The sequence below is a fragment of the Bubalus kerabau genome, chromosome 1 (genome assembly GCF_029407905.1).
Source record: "Bubalus kerabau isolate K-KA32 ecotype Philippines breed swamp buffalo chromosome 1, PCC_UOA_SB_1v2, whole genome shotgun sequence".
In the NCBI taxonomy this organism is placed as follows: Eukaryota; Metazoa; Chordata; class Mammalia; order Artiodactyla; family Bovidae; genus Bubalus; species Bubalus kerabau.
Window position 1 is genome coordinate 73222335 of NC_073624.1, and position 18144 is coordinate 73240478.

The window sequence follows — 18144 nt, forward strand, 5'->3', positions numbered from 1 at the left end:
GTCTCCTGCATTGGAGGTGGATTCTTCACCAACTGAGCTATCAGGGAAGTCCTAATTTAGCAGTAGAATTCATTTATTGAGAATTTAAATTTGACAATATTCCATGACAATATTTGTTTGTGGAATATGTTTGATTCCATGTTACTTGAACCTTAATCTTGAATTGTAGGAAATGGTTTGAACTTAATGATTTTTGAGGCTTTCAATACTGTATATGCTATATAGATTTTTGTCTTAATATTGATATTTGCTAGCTGAATTATATAAATATGTATCCTAAATACAGAAATTCTGGAAAAAGGCTTTATGTAAAACATGTTTTTCCTAAATTTTAAATTAGTAATTTTCTTATTTCTCAGATAGTAATAGTTGTTTCCTCTCTTCAGATACAGGTATCCCCATTTTTACAACAAATGTTCATGCCTCTTCTTCATGCAATTTTTGAAGTTTTGCTCCGACCAGCAGAAGAAAATGACCAATCTGCTGCTTTAGAGAAGCAGATGTTGCGAAGGAGTTACTTTGCTTTCCTGCAAACAGTCACAGGCAGTGGAATGAGTGAAGTCATAGCAAATCAAGGTGGGGATGCATGCAGTGCCTAAATTGTCTATTATTTGTCACAGTTCTGTATCTGTATGCCCAAGAGCTAGTTGAAGTAAACACTGAACTTTTTTTTTTTAAGATTTTATTTTATTTATTTATTTTTTTACTTTACAATATTGTATTGGTTTTGCTATACATCAACATGAATCCGCCAAGGGTGTACACGTGCTCCCCATCCTGAACCCACTCCCTGCTCCCTCCCCGTACCATCCCTCTGGGTCATCCCAGTGCACCAGCCCCAAGCATCCTGTATCCTGCATTGAACCTGGACTGGCGATTCATTTCTTATACAATATTATACATATTTCAATGCCATTCTCCCAAATCATCCCACCCTCGCCCTCTCCCACAGAGTCCAAAAGACTGTTCTATACATCTGTGTCTCTTTTGCTGTCTCGCATACAGGGTTATCATTACCATCTTTCTAAATTCCATACATGTGAGTTACTATACCGTATTGGTGTTTTTCTTTCTGGCTTACTTCACTCTGTATAATAGGCTCCAGTTTCATCCACCTCATTAGAACTCATTCAAATATATTCTTTTTAATGGCTGAGTAATACTCCATTGTGTATATGTACCACGGCTTTCTTATCCATTCGTCTGCTGATGGACATCCAGGTTGCTTCCATGTCCTGGCTATTATAAACAAACACTGAACTTTTGAAGTAGTTGTATGTTGGCCACAAGGATGACAGTTCATTATTATCAGAGTGGCGATCACTTTCACTTCAGCACCCTTAAAATTAATTTGTATTCAGTTCCTGTTTCCTTAAACCAGTGTTCCTTTTTCTTTTTTTTTTTTAAGTTGACTAGCAATGTGTTAGCTTCAGATATACAGCCAAGTGATTCAGTTATATACATATCCTTTTTCAGATTATTTTCCATTATAGGTTATTATAAGATACTGAATCTAGTTTCTTTCTTATTCTATATAGTAGGTCCTTGTTGGTTATCTATTTCATACATAGTAACGTATATCTGTTAATCTCATCAGTTCAGTTCAGTTGCTCAGTAGTGTCTGACTATCTGCGACCCTATGGACTGCATCATGGCCAGGCTTCCCTGTCCATCACCAACTCCTGGAGCTTGCTCATACTCATGTTCATTGAGTCGATGATGCCATCCAACCATCTCATCCTCTGTTGTCCCCTTCTCCTCCCACCTTGAATCTTTCCCAGCATCAGGGGCTTTTCAAATGAGTCAGTTCTTCACATCAGGTGGCCAAAGTATTGGAGTTTCAGCTTCAACATCAGTCCTTCCAATGAATATTCAGGATGCATTTCCTTTAAGAGGACTGGTTGGATCTCCTTGCAGTCCAAGGGACTCTCAAGAGTCTTCTCCAACACCACAGTTCAAAAATATCAATTCTTTGGCACTCAGCTTTCTTTATAGTCCAACTCTCACATCCATACATGACTACTGGAAACACCATAGCTTTGACTAGACAGACCTTTGTTGGCAAAGTAATGTCTCTGCTTTTTAATATGCTGTCTAGGTTTGGTCATAGCTTTTCTTCCAGGGAGCAAGCGTCTTTTAATTTCATGGCTGCAGTTACCATCTGCATGATTTTGGAGCCCAAAAAAATAGTCAGCCACTGTTTCCGTTGTTTCTGCATCTACTTGCCATGAAGTAATGGGACCAGATGCCATGATCTTAGTTTTCTGAATGTTGAGTTTTTAAGCCAACTTTTTCACTCTTCTCTTTCACTTTCCTCTAGAGGCTCTTTAGTTCTTCTTCAATTTTTGCCATAAGTGTGGTATCATTTTCATATCTGAGGTTATTGATATTTCTCCCGGCAATCTTAATTCCAGCTTGTGCTTCCTCCAGCCCAGTGTTTCTCGTGATGTACTCTGCATATAAGTTAAATAAGTAGGGTGACAGTATACATTCTTAACATACTCCTTTCCCGATTTGGAACCAGTCTGTTGTTCCATGTCCAGTTCTAACTGTTGCTTCTTGAAAGTGAAGTTGCTCAGTTGTGTCTGATTCTTTGCAACCCCATGGATTATAGCCTACCAGGCTTCTCCGTCTGTGGGATTTCCCAGGCAAGAGTACTGGAGTTGGTTGCCATTTCCTTCTCCAGGGGATCTTCCCGACCCAGGGATTGAACCCGGGTCTCCCACATTGCAGGCAGATGCTTTACCCTCTGAGCCACTGCATACAGATTTCTCAGGAGGCAGGTCAGGTGGTCTGGTATTCCCATCTCTTTCAGAATTTTCCAGTTTGTTGTAGTCCACGCAGTCAAAGGCTTTGGCATAATCAATAAAGCAGAAATAGATGTTTTTCTGGAACTCTTGCTTTTTTGATGATTGAACGGATGTTGGTAGTTTGATCTCTGATTCCTCTGCCTTTTCTAAACCCAGCTTGAACATCTGGAAGTTCACAGTTCACGTACTGTTGAAGCCTGGTTTGGAGAATTTTGAGCATTACTTTGCTAGTGTATGAGATGAGTGCAATTGTGTGGTAGTTTGAACATTCTTTGGCATTGCCTTTCTTTGGGATTGGAATGAAAACCGACCTTTTCCAGTCCCGTGGCCACTGCTGAGCTTTCCAAATTTGCTGGTGTACTGAGTGCAGCACTTTTACAGCATCATCTTTTAGGATTTGAAATAGTTCAACTGGAATTCCATCACCTCCACTAGCTTTGTTCTTAGTGATGCTTTCTAAGGTTCACTTGACTTTGTGTTCCAGGATGTCTGGATCTAGTCCAATAATCACACCATCATGGTTATCTGGGTCATGAAGATCTTTTTTGTGTGGTTCTCCTGTGTATTCTTGCCACCTCTTCTCAATATCTTTTGCTTCTGTTAGGTCCATACCATTTCTGTTCTTTATTGTGCCCATTTTTGCATGAAATGTTCCCTTGGTATCTCTAATTTTCTTAAAGAGATATCTAGTCTTTAGAGGTTAATCTCATACCTCTAATTTATTCCTCCCCACTTCCTCTTCAGTAACCATAAGTTTTTTATGTCTGTGAGTCTTGCTTCTTTTTTGTAAATAAGCTCATTTGTGTCATGATTTAGACTCCACATATAAATGGTATCATATAATACTTGTCTTTCTCTGTCTGACTCACTTTACCTAGTAGGATAATCTCTAGGTTCATCCATGTTGCTGCAGATTGAAATATTCCACTGTTTTTGATGACTGAGTATATCCCACTGTATATATAACCTACATCTTGTTTATCCATGCATCTTTCGGTGGACATTTAGGTTGCTTCCACGTTTGGGCTTTTGTAAATAGTGCTGCTGTGAACATTGTTGTGCACGTTTCTTTTCAAATTAGAGTTTTCATCTTTTCTGGGTATATGGCCAGGAGTGGGATTGCTGGATCACATGGTAGCTCCACGTATAGTTTTCTAAGAACCGCCATACTGGCTGCACCAGCGTACATTGCCACCGTCAGTGTAGAAGAGCTACCTTTTCTCCATACGCTCTCCAGCCTTTGTTATTTGGAGGCTTTTTGATGATGGCCATTCTGTGAGGTGATAACCTCATTGTAGTTTTGATTTGCATTTGTCTAATAATTAGCAGTGTTGCACGTCTTTTTAATGTGCTTCTTGGCCATCTGTTTGTCTTTGAAGAAAGGTCTGTTTAGGTTTTCTGCCCAGTTTTTGATGGGGTTGTTTATTTTTTTGTTATTGAGTACTATGAACTGTTTGCATATTTTGGATTTAAGCCCTCATCAATCTCATAATTTGTAAATATTTTCTTCCAGTCTTCTCATTTCATTTATGATTTACTTTGCTGTGCAAATGCTGATAAGTTTGTTTAGGTTCCATTTATTTTTGCTTTTATTTCTTTTGCTTTGGAAGACTGACCTAAGAAAATATTGCTGTGATAATGTCAGAGAATGTTTACTTAACATTCTCTTCTAGTTTGATGGTGTCACATCTTACATTTAGGTCTTTAAGCCATTTTGAGTTTATTTTTGTGTATAGCATAAGGGAATGTTCTAACTTGACTGATTAACAAGTAGCTGTCTAGCTTTCTCAACACAACTTACCAAAGAGACTGTCTTTTTCCATTATATAATCTTGCCTTTGTAGATTAATTGACTGTAGGTGTTTGTGTTTTTTTCTGGCTTCTATTTTGTTTCATTGATCTGTATGTTCGTTTTTGTGCCGTTATCATGCTGTTTTTACTACAATAGCTCTGTAGTGTTGTTGAAAGTCTGGGAGGGGTGTGCCTCCAGCTTTGTTCTTTTTCCTCAGGATTGCTTTGGCAATTCTGGGTCTTTTATGGTTCCATATAAATTTTAGTATTATTTCTTCTAATTCTTTAAAAAATACCATGGGTAATTTGATAGGAATTGTATTAAATCCATAGGTAACTTTGAGTAGTATGGCCATTCTAACAATATTCTTCCAAACCAAGAACATGGGATATCTTTCCATTTCTTTGAATCATCTTCAGTTTCCGTTATCAATTTTTTATAGTCCTCAGCATATAGATCTTTCACCTCCTTGGTAGGTTTATTTATTGGTTGTGGTTTTTTAAATTTTTTTGGACACAATCTCAAGTGTGATTGTTTTTTGCTTTTCCTGATATTATTAAAGAAATGTGACAGATTTCTATATACTAGACTTGTATCCTGCTACCTTGCTGAACTCATTTATTCTAATATATTTTTTTATGGAGTCCTTAGGGTTTTCAATATAGAATATCATGTCATTTGCCTATAATGACAGTTTTACCTCTCCCTTCCAGTATGGATACTACCCTTTATTTCTTTTTTTTGTCTAATTGCTGTGGCTGAGACTTCTAATACTATATTGATTAGAAGTGGTGAGAGTGAACATTCTTCTCTTGTTCCAAAATTGAGCAGGAAGGTTTTTGGCTTTTCACCATTGAGTATTACATTCACTGTGGGTTTGTTATAAATGGCTTTTATTATGTTGAGATATACTCCCTCTGTACTCACTTTGGTGAGAGTTTTTATAATGAAGGGATGTTGATTTTACCAGATGCTTTTTCTGAATCTACTGAGATAATCATGTGGTTTTTGTCTTTTATTTTTTTGGGGTGGTATGTCACATTGATTTGCATATATTGAACCATCCTTGTGACCCTGAAATAAATCCTACTTGATCATGTGTTTTTATGTGTTATTGGCTTCAGTTTGCTAATATTTTGTTGAGGATTTTTGTGTCTATATTCATCAAAGATACCAGCCTATAATTTTCTTAAGACAGATTCTATTTCACTTCTAATGATCAGTCTGTTGAAGTTACCTGTTTCTTCTTGATTCAGATGTGGTAGGCTGTATGTCTCTAGAAATTTTTCCATTTCTTCTAGGTTGTCCATTTTGTTGCCATATAACTGTAGTATTATAATTTTTTAAAAAATTTCTCTAGTACTGGTTGTTATTTCTTTTTCATTTTTTATTTTGTTTATTTGAGTCCTTTTCCTTCTTGATGAGACAGGCTACAGGTTTGTTGATTTTGTTTATCCCTTCCAAAAAACCATCTCCTGCTTTTATTGCCTTTTTCTATTATTTTTTTAAATCTATTTAATCTGTGTCTTCTCTCTGATATTTATTTCCTTCCTTCTGTTGACTTCAGGATTCGTTTGTTCTTTTTCTAATTCTTTTAGGTGGTAGGTTCCATTGTTTGAGATTTTTCTTGTTTTTTTGAGGAAGGCCTATATCACTATGAACTTCTGTCTTAAGACTGCTTTTGCTGCATCCTGTAGACTTTTGTATGGTAGTTTTACATTATCACTTGCTTTGGTATTCTTTTTTCTTCTTTGATTTCCTCATTGACCCATTGGTGTTTTAGTACCACGTTGTTTGATTTCCACATAGTTGTTTTTCATTTTTCTTTCTGTGGTTGATCTCTAGTTTCATGCCATTGTGGTCAGAAAAGATACTTGAAATTATTTCTATCCTTTTATATTTACTGTGGCTTGGTTGTGTGTTCTAGTATGTGTTTTATTCTAGAGAATGTTCTTTGTTTGCCTAAAGCTATATTAGTTGATTCCTTCATAGTATAATACTGTGATGGCTTCTTGCCAGAATTGACCCGACAATTGAATCTTACTGGCCACTTTGCCTTTTTTTTTTTAATTAACACATTAGTGTCTGGGGGATTTTTGCAGAAATTTAGTGCCTGTGGCCTGCAATTAGTTATGTAACTGAATATTGAATTGTCTCTGGTCAATAAGCTATTAAAAATGGACTACAGGGGTCCACATAGAGAATTTTGCTATATGGAAATCCAGAGGGTGGGATAATGAGGGAATAGTGATTTTTCAGTGTTTTATACTTGAAATTTAGGAGCCAGGATAATAAAAATTGAGGGATCTTATCAACCCTGTAAATGCTTTTGTCTTGTTACTATATATGAAATCAGAACTTCAGATTGTCTTTCTAGTTCTTTTTCAGATCGAACTCCCGTTTTTCTCTTCAGGTGCAGAGAATGTAGAACGAGTGCTGGTTACTGTTATTCAAGGAGCAGTCGAATATCCAGATCCCATTGCTCAGAAAACATGTTTTATTATCCTTTCCAAGTTGGTAGAACTCTGGGGTAAGATAATTCTTTTTAAAAAAATCTTGGGGCTTCCCCTGGTGTCTCAGTAGTAAAAGAATGTGCCTGCCAGTGCAGGAGACACAGGTTTGATCCCTGATCCAGGAAGATCCCACATGCCTTGGAGCAACTAAGCCTGTGCATCACAACTATTGAGCCTGTGCTCAAGAGCCCAGGAGCTGCAGCTGCTGAAGCCTGTGTGCCCTAGAGCCTGTACCTCAATAGAGAAAAGCCCACGCAGCAATGAAGACCCAGCACAGTCAAAGATAAATATAATTAAAAAAAAAAATTCTTCATTCCCCAACCTGTTTCCTAAGACAAGAGAGATGAAATGAGATCCTAGTCCTAACACAGACAGGCGCTGGGAGTTGATTTTCACTGGTGATAAATTAAATGACTTCATTATTATACAAGATAAAAATTTGAATTTTCTTAACAGGAGGTAAAGATGGACCAGTGGGATTTGCTGATTTTGTTTATAAGCACATTGTCCCCGCATGTTTCCTAGCACCTTTAAAACAAACCTTTGATCTGGCAGATGCTCAAACAGTATTGGTAAGCACCTAGGAATCTCTTTAGACCTTCTTAGATCTCATGTATTCTAACTCACAATTTCTTCCTTAATGCCAGGCTGATTATATTAGATTTCAGTGACTTTAAAAAATAATAATAATTTCAAATTAGAATATTCATTAAAAAATTTTTTTAAAACATTGATGATACCTTTTGGACCTTTTGTGAATTCTTACTAAATCTTGATATTAAAGTTGACTGTATAAAATGTAGCTCCTCCAGTTTTAACAACCAGGACTTTTTCTAGGACTGTGAAAGGGTACATGATGCAAGCATTCTTTAAAGCTTGGTTGGGTTACTAGTTTCTACCACTTCTTTCATCCTAAAACTTGTGCTTAATGTTGTTGTTTTTTTTTTCTTAATCATTAAGAGAGTAACTGTCTCTTCCTCATTTAATAGTTTCCCCAAATCTCATCTTTAGAATGCTTAATGTCAAGCAGTTGCCCTTTACTCATTTCCCTAGGACCAAGTAAAAGCTTGATTTCTTAATTATAATGCACTACATTAAGACAGTATTTTTGTATTTTTCTGTCTAACTCATTTGTTTCTTTTGCTTGTCTGTTACCATTCCTTTCTCCATCTTTTCTTTAGCAGTAAATGTTAGTGAACAGTGGCAAGGGAAAGAAATGTAGGTTCAGTATTTAAGAATTGACTATATTAAATTTCTTAAACTTGCTTTTCATAGGCTTTATCTGAGTGTGCAGTGACACTGAAAACAATTCATCTCAAACGGGTAAGCTTTGTACTTCTTGCTCCCTTACTTTCAGCTTGCATGTTTATTTTTTATAGTTTTAATTGAGTATGTCTTGTTCTTGAAAACTATCTTTTATGAAAATTGATTAACTTCGCTTTCGACTATCTTGGATGTGAGGGTGGGGTCAAACAAAAGTAGTAGCATCCTTTATTGTCTTTCACATTTGGGATAACCAGAAAGTTAAAATGTATATTTGTTTGGTTTGACAAACAATAAGAAAAATCTTAAACAGAATTTCACAATCCCAGGTTTCACTATCTGGTAGGTTCCTCACAGATTTGTCCAACTTCTTAGTGTTACCGATTGGTTAGAGCACTTCACTACTTCAGAAGTTTGTAGTCCCCTTGTTAACCTAACAATTTGTATAAATCATAAGTGATTCTGGGCTGAATCTAGTTGGTGTGTTGTTTGCTTTATATAGTGTTTTTAACTAGGGAACTAATTGCCAGCATTTGAAAATCAGGTCCTTTTTTTTTTAAAACAAAGATTTCTGTCTCCGACTTCTCAAAGCCAGGATGCCAGCACATGACTAGCAGTCCTGCATAGCTGAAGTCATCTAGTGAGCAGCAGCTTCCCTCAACCACCCAAAATAAACACATGAGGTTTTGTTCAGAGTCTCCGTACATCCCACTCCCTTGTCTGAACTTGAATTTTTGATTCCAAGAGAGACTTGAAGAGTTTTCAATCCAGCATTTTCTCTACACGTATTACGTGCTAGGGAGGAAGGGCTCTGTGTTTGGGGCAGCAAGGATCCTGTATAAACATGAATAAAAAGTGCCCCAATATTTGTGGAGCTTAGAATCGGGCTTCCCTGGTAGCTCAGCTGGTAAAGAATCCACCTGCAATGTGGGAGACCTGGGTTGGGAAGATCCCCTGGAGAAGGGAACAGCTACTCACTCCAGTATTCTGGCCTGGAGAATTCCATGGGCTATCCATGAGGTCGCAAAGAGTCGGACACGACTAAGCAACTTTCACTTAGAATCGGGGAGACCAATACTTAAAAACTCAATTGGATGTGTTAAGTAAGTACTTTAATAGAGGTACAGTAAATTAATCCATTTGTATTAAATGGAACATAGTGGGACTAAAGATGAATGAGCAGATCTGCCCAGGCAGTATATAAGTCAGTACTGAAAAGAGGAAGTATTTTTCGGTTTTTTTATAGACTATGAAATAACTGTGGATTCATTAGACTGACCAGGAGGAGCTGGCACTCTGGGCAAAGATACTGTGACAGGTGTAGGAAGACAGATCAGGTGTTCAGTGTAGACTTAGTGAAAAATAATGTTATACTGTTTAACTAAAGTATAGGGGTTCAGTTCAGTTCAGTTGCTCAGTCGTGTTCGACTCTTTGCGACCCTATGAATCGCAGCACGCCAGGCCTCCCTGTCCATCACCAACTCCCAGAGTTCACTCAGACTCACGTCCATCGAGTCAGTGATGCCATCCAGCCATCTCATCCTCTGTCGTCCCCTTCTCCTCCTGCCCCCAATCCCTCCCAGCATCAGAGTCTTTTCCAGTGAGTCAACTCTTCGCCTGAGGTGGCCAAAGTACCGGAGTTTCAGCTTTAGCATCATTCCTTCCAAAGAAATCCCAGGGCTGATCTCCTTTAGAATGGACTGGTTGGATCTCCTTGCAGTCCAAGGGACTCTCCAACACCACAGTTCAAAAGCATCAATTCTTCAGCACTCAGCTTTCTTCACAGTCCAACTCGCACATTCATACATGACCACTGGAAAAACCATAGCCTTGACTAGACGGACCTTTGTTGGCAAAGTATAGGGGTAGAATAGCTAAAAACCAAATTGGGACTAGGTATGTGTTACATGTGAAAAGTTGGGAAGTTAATAGGCAGTGATTGTAATTTAGAATAGCTAGGTAGAAAAAATGTACACAGAACACTTAGAAATGTGGGTCAAAAGAAGTTAGAACTAAATACTAGTTTTGGAGTTCTCAGGATGTAGTTTAAGATGGAGTAGTAGAAATGAATGAGACCTTAGACCAGGACAGAAAGAACTTTGGCTAAAGCAAGAGTCAGCAGAAAGCTAGAAGTAGGGCCAAAGGTATGAAAGTTAGGGGACTAGAGTCATGAAAGAGAAGACTGGTTAACATTTTGGATGCTAGAGAGTCAAGGAGAACGAGGAATAACAAACAGGAAGAATGATATTTACAATTTGGAAGTGTTTATCTTGTCCTCAGAGTTGTTATTTAAACACACACAGAATTGAATCAAGTGGAACATTATATTTATATGAAATTAAAAGGCGCTTAGTCCTTGGAAGGAAAGTTATGACCAACCTAGAAGCATATTCAAAAGCAGAGACATTACTTTGCCAACAAAGGTTTGTCTAGTCAAGGCTATGGTTTTTCCAGTGGTCATGTATGGATGTGAGAGTTGGACTGTGAAGAAGGCTGAGAGCCGAAGAATTGATGCTTTTGAACTGTGGTGTTGGAGAGTCCCTTGGACTGCAAGGAGATCCAACCAGTCCATTCTAAAGGAGATCAGCCCTGGGATTTCTTTGGAAGGAATGATGCTAAAGCTGAAACTCCAGTACTTTGGCCACCTCAGGCGAAGAGTTGACTCACTGGAAAAGACTCTGATGCTGGGAGGGATTGGGGGCAGGAGGAGAAGGGGACGACAGAGGATGAGATGGCTGGATGGCATCACTGGCTCGATGGATGTGAGTCTGGGTGAACTTCGGGAGTTGGTGATGGACAGGGAGGCCTGGCGTGCTGTGATTCATGGGGTCGCAAAGAGTCGGACACAACTGAGTGACTGATCTGATCTGATCTGAACATTATATTTGAAAATTATTTACTTCATTTTTCTATTTTCTCATTTATTTACCTGACTGATATCCTCTAGAGGTCAAAGTTTATGTTTCTTCGTTAAAAAAAAAAACAAAACTATACTCCATTTTTAAGTGATAACAGTGGATTTATATGCAGTGATGAGCAGTGAATGGGCATTTAGTACCGGAGAGTAGTAGAATAAAGAAGTGAGAAGGAAAGTAGAAGTGATATGAGAAACTTGCACAAACAGTCCAGTATTATCTCCTCTCAGGAACAAGTTTCCTTAGAAGGATCATTAAATTGTGACCTGGATTGATCGGGCTAGTGGGTCAGGAGTCAAGGTGGATAAGGAAACATAAAGAAAGCCTTTGATTCAGGAGCAATAATGTTAACAGGAAATCCAGATATTAATGCAGGGAGAAGTACATTGAAGAGAGTTGGATTGCTTTTGTTTTGATAGCATCCTTTCAGTTGCACTAGGTTGGAGTAATCAACATATTAAAACATTTAAGTTAGATTCATGTTTGAAGATGAAATTAGTAGAGATTTTGTTTGTTTGTTTTCTGAGTATTGAATTTATTGTATTTGGTTGAGGCCACTGTCTCAGCAACAGAGTGCTGTAAGATAGCCGTTCTCAAACTGTGTCCTAAGTTCTTTGTAAGTGTTGAGAAGGGGCAGAGATTAGGGGTAAGTCTGTGGAACTCTTCTCCCCTCCCTCTGCCAAGTTTACCCTTAAAAAGCCAGATAACTTTCCGAAAGTTTTAGCATCTAGAAGTACTAGCAGTTGGCAACGAAGGACAATGGTTTAAGATACCAAATGACGTGCTCTTTATTTAGTATTTAGTACAGACTTAATTAACAGCAAACTGGACAAATCACCTTATCTTCCTGTGTCTTAGTTTCCTCACCTGGCTACTAAATTCCTGTTTCCTAGTTTATTGAACAGAAGGAGGAGGTGTGCTTTTATTGCTATTATCTCCTATGTAGCATTTTGTTATTTCCTGCTTGTATTTTCATTTCTAAAGATGTTAATTTTCCTGGCACTACCCGCAGGCTTCCCCCAGCATGCCTGTAGTCCACTCTGGTAGATTGGGAGCACCTCTCTTTGCTTTCTTTTTCAGTCCTGTGAGTCAGACTCTGGTTTTGTGATCTCTTGCATTTAGAAGAATATTTGTTTAGTCTCTAGCACTGCATAATACTGCGTAATGTTAATGTGTCCTGAGTGCTAAGTGTTATTCTAGCAGCTTTACGTTTGTTAACTCATCCAACCCTCACAATAACTCCATTTTTTCAGAAACTGAGGCTCAGGGAGATTAAGTAACCTACCCAAGTTACTAGAAGTTAGCTAGAGCCAGGCTTCAAAGCAGTCTGGCTTTAGAATCTGTGTTCTTAATCACAATACCATATTGTATTTAGAGTATTCATATATTGTTCCAATTTAATTTTCAGGGCCCAGAATGTGTTCAGTACCTTCAACAGGAATACCTGCCTTCCTTGCAAGTAGCTCCAGAGATAATTCAGGTAAGAGCTGTCATAGCAGATTTTCCTCTTAATCTTAATTAAAGAAGTTGTTGTTTAGTCCCTAAGTCATGTCCGATTGTTTGTGATCCCGTGGATTGAAGCCCACAAGGCTCCTCTCTCCATGGGATTTCCTAGGCAAGAATACTGGAGTGGGTTGCCATTTCCTTCTCCAAGGGATCTTCCCAACCCAGGGATTGAACCTGCATCTCCTGCTGGCAGGTGGATTGTTTGCCACTGAGCCACTGTAATTCAATTTAAATTTTGATTGGAGAAAGCCAAATCTGGAAGTTCCCTGGTGGTCCAGTGGTTAAGACTTCACCTTCTGGTGCAGGGGGTACAGGTTCCATTCCTGGTCAGGAAGATCCCACATACCTCTTGACCAAAAGACCAAAACATAATCATAATTGTAACAAAATCAATAAAAAGGCTTTAAAAGAAAAAAGAAAGCCAGAACTATTACATTCACCTTGACTTAATACACATAGGATAGCCAAAGTCCAAACATCAGAGGGTCTGTGAAATTGAATGGGGGAAAAAAATGTCTTTTTCTTTTCTATCTAACAGAAATTTAATTTCCTACCATTGTGTGGGTGACAGATCATAGTAGTATTCACATTGCCTGTGACTTTGTCACTCATAGGAATCACAGATATTTTTATATCACATTACATTGTTCCAGAGATCTTGAAGTAGCCACTTATCTAAGTCAGTAAGTCTTATTATTCTGATATATAGCAGAATATATCTGCCACAAATATATTTCCTAAGCATAATTCATTATCATTAGTTTGCTTTGTAACCCCATGTATTTTAACAGTATTTTTTAAAACATTCTGAAAGTGGTCTAATAGGCTCCCCCAGCCTGCCAGCGGGGGCTGTGGCACATGAACGCATGGTCTGAAGGTTTGTGCCCGGTGGTTAACTTTACACAGGCCAAGCTCACCTGTGCTTAGCTTGTGAATTTGAAATCATATTTTGAGGTGAGCAGCACAGTCATTTTTATGATGGCATTCAGTTGTTTTCTGAGCATCTAGGTATCCAGACCTCTTGTGCAATAGCACATAGTTCTAATGAGGTATCAAAATCCCGATTGAAACTAGAGTTAGGATGTCTTGTATAGATTCTAAGGATTGTTTCTTCATCAATAGTATTTTATAATGCTGTTTTTTAAGAGGCACTGAAAAAACTGAATGAAAGACAGACCTCACATAAGAGTACTTACAAAATTAATTTTCAATGAATTTATGATCTCTAATTTTATAACATATCTTTAACTTGGATATTAATTTTCTCATTTACCATTTGTTACATAAGTAAATTAATATTTTATAAAAACAGTATGTTACTAATTACTTATGATCTTAATGCATCAGAAACAGAAATATACCACTCAATTTTGAATAGCTCAAATAGTTTCCTAGATTACTAAATGAAGCAAAGTTATTATATTTCTATCTAATAATTTGCTTGTAAAAGATAATGATTCCCAGTTTTCCCTTTTCTCATATGCCATCTGACTGTGCTTCTTGCACAATTCTATTGAAGAGAATTTTCTCTTTTTCATTTGGTCTGGCTCCTCACAATTACCCTTTTACTAGATGAGAACAGCCATAGCCATGTAATTTTTGTCCCACTCATGCTTCTGAGGCAAGTCTATCTTCCCCAGAACATCCATGTTCTCCAACGTGAAAACAGCCTGTCTGAAAAGTATTACATTTGAAAATGTCTTATAACCTTTTTGGTGAGGAACTGTTCAGGTTAATTTTGATAAATTATAATATGAATACTGGAGATGTGAAGCAACCTGAATGTCTGTTGACGGGTGAATGGATAAGCCAAATGTGGTGTATACATAGAACAGATATGGTTCAGCCTTTAAAACAAAAAGGGAAATTTTGTCATATGCTACAACATGGATGAACCATGAGGACATTATGCTAAATGAAATAAGCCAATCACAAAAACAGATATTGCATTATTCCACTTAAATGAAGTATCTAAAGTGGTCAAACTCTTAGAAACAGAAGGTAGAATGTTGGTGGCTGGGGGTGGGGGCTGGGGAGAAAGGGGGAACGGGGACTTGTTCAATGGGTGTGGAGTTTTAGTTTTGCAAGATGAAAAATTCTTGAGATCTGGTGCATGACAGTGCATATAGTTAACAGTGCTGTCCTGTATATGTGGTTAAGATGGTCAGTTTTATGATTTTATTATCACAATTTTAAAAGAATATTGTGGTTTTGAATTTTGATGAATAATACAAATGACTCATTCTTTTATCTCTCCTCCCCTCCTGGCCCCTCAGGAGTTTTGTCAAGCGCTTCAGCAGCCTGATGCTAAAGTTTTTAAAAACTACTTAAAGGTAGGTATTTGGAAGACTTACATATTTTCATACAATTAGGTGATGTTTCAGAGTCAGTACATACTACAGCATACTGTATCATACTGTAGTTTGACCAACAGTCACATAGTTACATATTTGGGAATCTCTTTGCTCTAAAATCTGCTTCTAAGAATCCACAATTAATAACTATTACTACATTCCAGTTTTATGTGAAGGCCCTTTCAGCTGAGCTCCTACGAAAGGTTAGAGTAAGATAAGCACACTGAATTGTATATGCCTGACCATGTTGATACAAAAATGTCATTTCCTTTTACAGTTTTGTGATGTAACTAAATAGGAACTAGAGAATTGGGAAAGCAAGTAATATTTAAGAACAGCTACCCATATTGAGTTGAAAGTAAGGAACTAAAAATAAAGAAACAGAAGTATGAGTTACTTGGTTATATCTTATCTTGAAACTTCCAAATTTGCAAAATGGACAAAAAGTAGAATCCTCAGATTTGGCCATGAAGGCTCTTTTTATAGTCATAAAACCACTGAATTAACCAAACCAACCTCCAAGTATTCATTTGGTATTCATTTCTACAGTTAAATCCATGAAACAGCTTTCTTGCCCTCACCCAGCTAGTCACTCAGTCAGCACTCTGTGACTGCCTTGTTATGTAACACATACTGTCCTAACTGCTGCAGATACCGGTATGAGTGACTTTCCCTGCCCACAGGGAGCTCATGGTCTGGAATTAAAGTTATAGTGTGACAGCTTGAGGAACTGTTCTTTATTAATTATCTTCAACAAATTTAGGGTAAAGCACGTGCTAAATTTCTTAGTGATAAGTAATTTAATGGCTCCCTGGTCCTTTTGCCAAAGGCATTCAAGTCAAGGGACTTCACTGATAAATAAGTGTGCTGCCCTTCAACTTTGGTTCTACCATCTTCCCTTGCCAATTTTTCCCCTATTAATAGTTTGTCAGCTTAAACTGACCAAAGAGTTTGTGAGAAGAGCGTTACTGTTTATCATTGGGAACCCTCCCCTTTCCCAGTTCCCCATAAAAAGTACCTGTGGAAGTAACCTCTGTTAAGTAACTGATCATCACACTGGATTAAAGGACTAAAAATAAATTGTAACTCTGTTAGAGGTATCTGTTCCAGCAGGTCTAGGTACACTGTAGGAGGCTTGTGCTCCAAGTATATTCATCCCAACAGCATTTATAGTCTTCCTCCCAAGCGCAGCTTCTCTATGGCATTATTCTTCTAGTTGGAAAAAAAAATGAAGTTCCTTCTTTTGAGCCTCCTCTGTTCCTGTCTGATTAATCCTTAGATCTTGCCGATTGTTTGCTCCTCACTGTCTCACTTGTTTTCTGTCTCCCGTGCTGCCACTCTGGTGTCGGCTTCTGTTCTCTCACTCTGATTTCCCTTCCCTTGTTCTATCCAAGTTGATCCATTTGAAAACATTGAAAAGTTTTCTGAAATTCATTCCTCTTCTTCATGATCTTCATAGGCTTAATTGTTGACTAAACAGTAACAAATTCTTTAATTTGGCATTTAGGTGCCTTTTTTTTTTTTTTTCCCCCCAGATTCTGAGCTCAAGACTACCTTTTTGTTTTCTCTTGCAGGAATATCCCTTACTATTCCTGCTGTTCTTCAGATATTTTGCCTTATTAGCACTCTTTCCCTTTAGGAATTCTACCCATTCTTCAAGGCTAACCTTAATCGTGGCCTCTATGTTTTGCTTATATAGTGATGATTCTTTTCTCTCCACTTAGTCAATAGATAGTTAATAATTATTATGTGAATGTCTGATCTACTAGGTGTTACAGATATAATGACGAATGTGGTCGTTATCCATAATGAGTTTACTGCCTTCTGTTTACTCTCTGGTGCTTACTTAACATGAACCCAACTATGGACGGGAGTAATATTGAGCCAGTGCTTAGCGCAGCCTCTAGCCTACATATTCATAGTCTTAGATGTTAAATTGGAAGTATTTTTTTATAATCAAATAAATAGTCAAGGGATAACACCTGCTATCTTTAGCTTTGACTTGTTTGTTTCTTCCTCAGAATTTAATTTCCTCCCATTAACTTTGACAGTAGTGCCAGTAGCAAACCATTGTCAAGAGCATGTTCCCCTCTCACTGCTTGACTCTCATAGCACTGGAGGGAGCACCATATTTTCACTAGTTTCCCAATTGAGTAATGGCAACATTAGTTATCTCTAGACTTACCAAGTTGTCCAGAAGAGACAGTTTTTGGCTTGTATTATGTGTGATTTATGGAGTATATGAAATGTTTTAGAATAGTGACTAGCACCCAGTAACATGGAGCCCTTCTTCAGGTAAAAGGTGATAATCATCTGACATCAGTACTAAATGAACCAATACCTTATTTACAGGTGTTCTTCCAGAGAGCAAAGCCCTGAGGACTAGATCTCCCCGTGCCTACTTCATGATCAAGAATTCCAGTTAATAATTTATAAATAAACAATTTTTTGTGTGCTGTTCACACTGGTCTTTTTAACATTGCTTTGAGCTTATTGCAGTATATGTATTGGGATTTTTTTCTCTAAAATGGGTGTAACTTCCCCTAAATTACAGGTATGTGACAACATAGAGAAGTTGCATGCCGATTAAATCGTTCTATATAAAAATGCTGTTGTAAGATACAGCAGAGTTATCCTAGTACCTTTTTTTTTTAACTTGAAAGTTTTAAGTCCTTTATAAAGACCATAGCAAGAAAACAGTGTACTTCTTTTTCATTACTGAATATAAAATGTTTGAAAATTTAAATTTTTGTTTTATGTGTGCAGACTCATAAACTTTCATTTATGTGTGCAGACTCATAAAAAAGTAGGGGGAATAAAATCAAAATTAACTTTTTTGTAGATAGCTATTACATTTCCTTAAACTGTTTCAATGCCAATGTGTATTCTACAAAACAGAATGGTTTCATAAATTAACTGATTGAAGAGTAGGTGCTGGTGTTATACATTTTTTATTAAAAAAAGCAAATAAATTTTACATAGGGAAATATA

General features: G+C 37.4%; 1 protein-coding gene across 2 annotated transcripts in view; it reads left to right on the forward strand.

Annotated features, from left to right (window-relative positions):
• Positions 1-18144, forward strand: part of XPOT (exportin for tRNA) — a 169136-nt gene extending 150992 nt beyond the window's left edge. For both annotated transcript variants that reach the window (XM_055579549.1, XM_055579554.1), the window contains 7 exons: positions 387-576; positions 7016-7132; positions 7572-7687; positions 8391-8438; positions 12702-12773; positions 15076-15132; positions 17506-18144. In XM_055579549.1, coding sequence (XP_055435524.1) covers positions 387-576; positions 7016-7132; positions 7572-7687; positions 8391-8438; positions 12702-12773; positions 15076-15132; positions 17506-17532 — 627 coding nt within the window. In that variant the 3' untranslated portion in view covers positions 17533-18144. The remainder of the gene's footprint in view (positions 1-386; positions 577-7015; positions 7133-7571; positions 7688-8390; positions 8439-12701; positions 12774-15075; positions 15133-17505) is intronic.